This window comes from Patiria miniata, unplaced genomic scaffold (assembly GCF_015706575.1).
Source record: "Patiria miniata isolate m_02_andy unplaced genomic scaffold, ASM1570657v1 HiC_scaffold_7, whole genome shotgun sequence".
NCBI classification, from domain to species: domain Eukaryota; kingdom Metazoa; phylum Echinodermata; class Asteroidea; order Valvatida; family Asterinidae; genus Patiria; species Patiria miniata.
Window position 1 is genome coordinate 4,655,172 of NW_024037074.1, and position 5,734 is coordinate 4,660,905.

General features: G+C 49.5%; 1 protein-coding gene across 1 annotated transcript; it reads left to right on the top strand.

The window, feature by feature from the left end:
• Positions 1-273: 273 nt before the first annotated feature.
• Positions 274-3,672, top strand: LOC119718884 (metabotropic glutamate receptor 5-like). The gene is made up of 2 exons (XM_038188311.1): positions 274-2,406; positions 2,953-3,672. Exons 1-2 carry the CDS (start codon positions 361-363, stop codon positions 3,514-3,516), a joined length of 2,610 nt encoding a protein of 869 aa, XP_038044239.1. The 5' UTR covers positions 274-360; the 3' UTR covers positions 3,517-3,672.
• The last annotated feature ends 2,062 nt before the right edge of the window (positions 3,673-5,734 follow it).

Genomic DNA, 5,734 nt, shown 5'->3' on the forward strand with positions numbered 1-5,734 from the left:
AAAGTCACGTGAGCAGATCGTGACATTAAGCCAGCCACAATGCCATGCGTTTCCTGCTCACTACTTTGTGCAAGAGTTCGGTAGCCGTCATTATTGCCTCTGGGAAAGGTGAAAGGTACGAGCGGAAAGGCAGGTGAAAGATACTCTGTTATACACCAGAGCACGTGCCGGTGCCACTTCTGTTGAACTACGGGTAACGTCTTCACGACGCTCACGACTTGTATAAAAGAAATCGCACGCAGTTATTCACCACTTAACCCTAGGTTGCACGTACATTGCGCACGTGAGACTTACCTGATTGAGTGCCTAAGGTGCACGACAACGAGTGTCTGCATTTTGGGCAGAGTTTCATCAGTGAAAATGATTTTTGATTGGAGACTCGGGGTCTTCACGCTGGTCTTTACCACCGGTCTAGTGCTCGGCGCTATTCCGCCTGACGTGCGCCTCAGTTTTGCCCGGCCCGGAGATTTCTTCATCGCTGGCCTGTTCCCGTTTCACTACTCAGGCCATGCCCCGTGCGACTCGGCGCTGTCTGCCTGGGCTGTGGAGCTGTCCCAAACCATGGTCTTTGCGGTGGAGAGCATCAACAGGCGACCGGACTTGCTGCCCAACGTCACCCTAGGATTCGAGATCCGAGATGATTGCTACTCAGAGTCCATGACGCTCTACACGATCCTGTCACTGTTGGGCAGTAACGGTAGGCTCATGGACCTGGACGTCCCCGGAGATTTCAGGCCAGGCATCAGATACGAGAACAGCACTTTCCTGGGTGCCATCGGGCCGGTGTCGAGCTCCAACAGCATCTTGGCCGGTATGACTGGCAGTCTGTTCCAGATGCCCGTTATCTCCTACCTGGCCACGAGCGACGAGCTTTCAGACAAGAACAGGTTCCCATACTTTCTGCGTTCCACTCCCCCGGACATGCTGAACGCACTAGCTGTCATCGACATCCTGTTGCGATTCGGCTGGGACTACGTCGCCCTGATCTATTCGCTTGACAGCTACGGGATCCGCGGGGCGCAGGAGGTGCAGAAGCTCGCCGAGAAAGCCGGCATCTGTCTGGCATTTTCGTCGCCGATCAGTCACGCACCGTCAGACGCGGAGATCGAAGAGGTGGTTCAGAAACTGAAGACCTACAGGTCCGCCACCGTGGTGGTCGTCTTTGCAGCTTCGGGCGCACCCTACACAATCCTGGACGAATTCCACAACCAGGTTCCCGGGTCCAATCTGACGTTCATCGGCAGTGCCGCCTTCGAGTCGGTTTACAGACTGAAAAAGATCAGCCTCTCGGAGAACACGCTGGGAGGGATTTTTGTGCCGCTCCACTATCGCGACATAGACGGATTCGAACAGTATTTCTTGTCAATCGGTGATGATGAATCCGACCAGCCTGTGAGTAGATGGTTTCAGGAGTTTCAGATGGAGTGGTTGGCGGGACGCAACTGCTCCCGTCTCAGCGCTTGCCCGCCTGCGACTAACAACGACGAGATCTTCGTGATGAACGCGGTAAACATCTTCGCTCACGCGTTGCACGAGGTACTGACAAGCGTCTGCCATGGGAATTTGACCTGCACCTCGGAAATCGTCTCTGCTGGCGAACGATTTCTACCCTACTTGCTCCATGTGGAATTCCTGGGGGCTGACGGCCCGTTTCGGTTCGAGAACAACGGCGAACCGGCCGGCCGTTACACTCTGAAGAACGTACAGATGACAACGGGAGGAGTGATACACACAGTCCAGGTTGGTGTTTGGGACTCGCTGAAATCTGAGGGGCGTCTCTCGGTCGATGACGATGCTGTGATCTGGGCGGGACATACAAAGGTCCCACCACGTTCTACTTGCAGGGAGCTCTGTCAACCGGGGTACATCGAGGTTCCTTTAGAGCAAAAGTGCTGCTGGGGTTGTCGGCAGTGTCCCATCAATGCCATCACTGAGAATGGCGATTGTGTCACGTGCGAGAGGACGCACTGGCCCAATCAGGACCGCACCCAATGTGACCCTATCACCCCAAAGGCCATCTCTTGGGGCAGTCCCCCGGCAGTCGCTGTCTTGGTGCTGTCGGGCACCGGTGTGGCCCTGTCATCGCTGGTCGCCGCCGGTATGTACTACTACCGGAGCCATCCGCTAATCAAGGCCACCAGCCGGGAGCTAAGCGCCATCCAAATCGGGGGTCTGTTCCTGGCCTTTGCAACGACCGTGGTGACTCTGGCCCGGCCCTCGGAGGTAGCCTGCCACTGCATGGTAACCATGATCTCCCTCTGCTACACCGTCATGTTCTCAGCGACTTTACTCAAAGTGAATCGCATCTTCCGCATCTTCAAGGCCAGTAAGAAGTCCACCAAGCGGCCATCTTGGACCAGTCCTCGTACTCAAGTCACTATCGCATCCATTCTGATCTTCATACAGGTAGGCATTCTACATGTGTTTTCGTCAATTTCGCCATTGCCGATCAAAATAATGGTCCTTTGCTGTTTGTGTAACATTATCTTTAAATCACAATCTCTCAATGGAAAGTTTTGGATATTATCCGTTGTTGTAGAACATGCTCAATATGCATTTACATATAATCCTTTCAAAATTATTGCAAATTATTACTGACTATGTTGTCTGGTTCTTGAGAAATACCAGGAATCTGACCACGGGGACTAGAAGCACACCTTTACCGTTTTGGCGCTCGACTATCACACTCACCATACATCCAGCCAAGATTTTGTTTTAACTGGCAACCAGCTAATGCCAAAAGCCAGGTCTAGTTTGACTGTGATCTAGTCAAGTATGACAACAGTTTTATTGAAGAGTGTGAAGGCCACAATTGAATTTACTGCACAGCGCTGAATGTTATCTCTTTGCGTGTGTTTGCGTAATTGATTATATCTCCTATGTAAAGTGTAACACTGCGGGAAAACTTAAAAGCTCCATCGTGAGGACTCGAAAATTCAATGATTATTTGGTTTTGATCTTCCAAATCAGGTTCTGATTTCCATCATTTCCATCGCCCTCAACTCCACCAAGCCCGAGCTGCTGTTCCAGGTCCCCGCCCAAAACCACATCGAACTGTACTGCCTCTTCGGCTACGAAGCCATAGCTAGCCTCCTCTACAACCTGGTCCTGGTGCTTGTCTGCTGCTTCTACGCTCTTCGTGCCCGCAAGGTCCCCAGCAACTACAACGAGTCCAAGTTCATCGCGGCCAACGTCTACTCCACCCTGGTCTTCAGTGTGGCAGCCCTGCCCGTCTACGCCACGGCTACCACGACCAGCCAGCGGGTCGTCACCCTCTGCGTGGTGGTCCTGCTCAACGCTTACGGTACCATCTTCATGGCTTTCCTGCCCAAGCTGTACGCGGTGCGCTTCGTGGGTGACATCGAGGTGACCCGCGAGGGTACCGGGGCGTCCACGAGAGGAACGTCGCTGTCTACGTCTCGTAGCATCCGTGTTCACCCCTCCGAGCTGTCTATTGACACGACGGGGACTGCTTCGAAACTCCCGTCTGTAGCAGGCTCCTCGAATGTCAAATAGGTACCTCCGGTTAATGACAACACGATCGGAACACCGAGCTAAAGTTTGTCCTATTTTCCCTAATCATTAGTATTCACACCAAGTGGTCACTATGACATTGAGCCGGCGAGCACTCGAAAAAGGAAAGTTCCCAAACCAGATTACTAAGAAGGTAACTAGAAGAAATGCGATGTCTGATCTTGAGACTAGATCTAAGACAATCAAAGGCAGTTTCGTAAAACCATAACATTAAAAAACAAACGGCTACAACAAAAACAAAACCCCAAATCATGTCATCAATCTAACGTATAGGTCTACGTTATCCTGTAAAAAGGAATAATGTTAAAGTAAAACATACTGCTCTGGGACATGTCGGATTAAATTAGAATCAGTGCCACTGCAACGAACCTAGAACCCCTCACCCTACTGAAAACAAGCGTTACAAACAGCAGGGAAAAAACGAGGAAATTCCTCTAGATATAGCTTTTAAAATTGTATCGAATTATACAGATTTAACAATACCAGAGTTTCCATTTAACTTTATCATTTTCGGAGAAAGTGTCTCCAGCGTAAAATTTAATTACATGATAAAATAATTGCATGCCTGATCATTTTGATCTCGACTACAAAAACGTCTTTTTACAACGTTCAAGATGTATGTGTTTGATGTACGCTAGGCTATTTGGCAATTTGCTCAATACGCGGTTTCTGTCATAGTCGGTAGGCGCATGTCTTGTGCACTGCACACTGAAAGGACTATTAGCGCGGAACAGCGAAACGCCGATATGACCTGACATTTGGTGAGGCGCACTCCGAGGCAGCCGTGTAGTTTTCTAATGTGAGGGGACAGCACCGCATGGCCTACAAAATCTCCTCAAACCGTGTTCACTGAGGGGCTGATCTTGCGGTGCATGTGGAGTCGTCGACGGTTCATTTCCAACGGGACACACCGAGACACACACCACCGTGTGCCGTACTACCAAAGACCGCCTGAATACTGATTTTTCTGGAGGGCAAATAATACATAACGATGCAGCGCGTGACTGGCACAGAAACCGCCATTTACGAGGTTCACACTGTTCCAATTTGTTCCAATTTAGTCTCGTGTCTTTTGCAGTATTTGAAGGTTTACAAATGATTCCTTTTGCAAGTTTCCGAATGTTTCACGTTGGCCCAACATTCGAGTCGGCCCGGTAGCGGTACAGAGACACCGATATGGCATGATATTTGGTGAGGTTTACGCCGAAGCAAACGTATATAATGAGAGTGGCTGCAAAAAAACCTTACCGGCCAGAAAATCCCCTCAAACCGCGTTCACTGAGGTTGAGTGAGGATGACGGTAGTTTTGCAGAAACCACTCGATCGGTGGACCGCCAAAATGCTGAATTGTCTGTACTGTGGGACACTTGATCCCGTTCCCCAGCTCGCGATATTTAGTTGGTTGTTCACAACCCCGGGAGTGGTTTCCAAGGGGGTCGTATCAGAAGTCCGACGCCTGATAGGTCCGGCCGACGCCTCATAAGTCCGACATCTCGGACTTATGTGGCGTCGGACTTACGGGCATAAATTCTGCCTCATAGGTACGACGCCTAATAGTCCGACAATGGGTAAACGGCTGTTTCGGACTTATGAGGCGTCGGAGCTATGAGGCATCGGACTTATGCGGCGTCGCACATAATGAGGCGGAATGTATCCCCCTTAAGTCCGACGCCTCATAAGTCCGAAATGTCGGACTTATCATGGAGGCGTCGGACCTGTGAAGCGTCGGACTTATGAGCAGACCCCTTTCCATAAAAAAACATGAAATGATGAATAAGGAATTATGCAAGAGTGTACCACGAGGTTTAAGTATTTCTGAGGAAGGGGGTAGGCACAGTTCTTTTTCTCGATATACTGGCTGTAAGAATGATGGTACAGTATACAGCGTGTCCCCCAAAAAATGTCCCTCTCATAGACCACAGAATTATTACCAAAATCAAGTTTTATACTCCATTAAGTTTACATATTTAGATAGCCCACTTAATTTTGTAGTACCTGTAAAAATTTCAAAGGTCTCGCTTCATTGGTTTTGAATACACAGGCTCTTATGTAACAGCAGTGCTTTCCGGCCCATTCCAAGTTTGATAAAAAGAAATGCACACTACAGACATACCATACCTTATTCCATGCTTCACTTTTATTTCAACAACTGTGTTCTTGTTTTTGTTATTAAGTAACTAAAGTCAAGTTCATTTACTTT

What these genes read in the sequence shown, in the direction of transcription:
- LOC119718884 (XM_038188311.1), top strand. Translation starts at nt 361, where the DNA reads ATGATTTTTGATTGGAGACTCGGGGTCTTCACGCTGGTCTTTACCACC. An exon ending in CCATTCTGATCTTCATACAG is followed by an intron (nt 2,407 to 2,952) that starts GTAGGCATTCTA and finishes TGATTATTTGGT; the next exon opens with TTTGATCTTCCAAATCAGGT.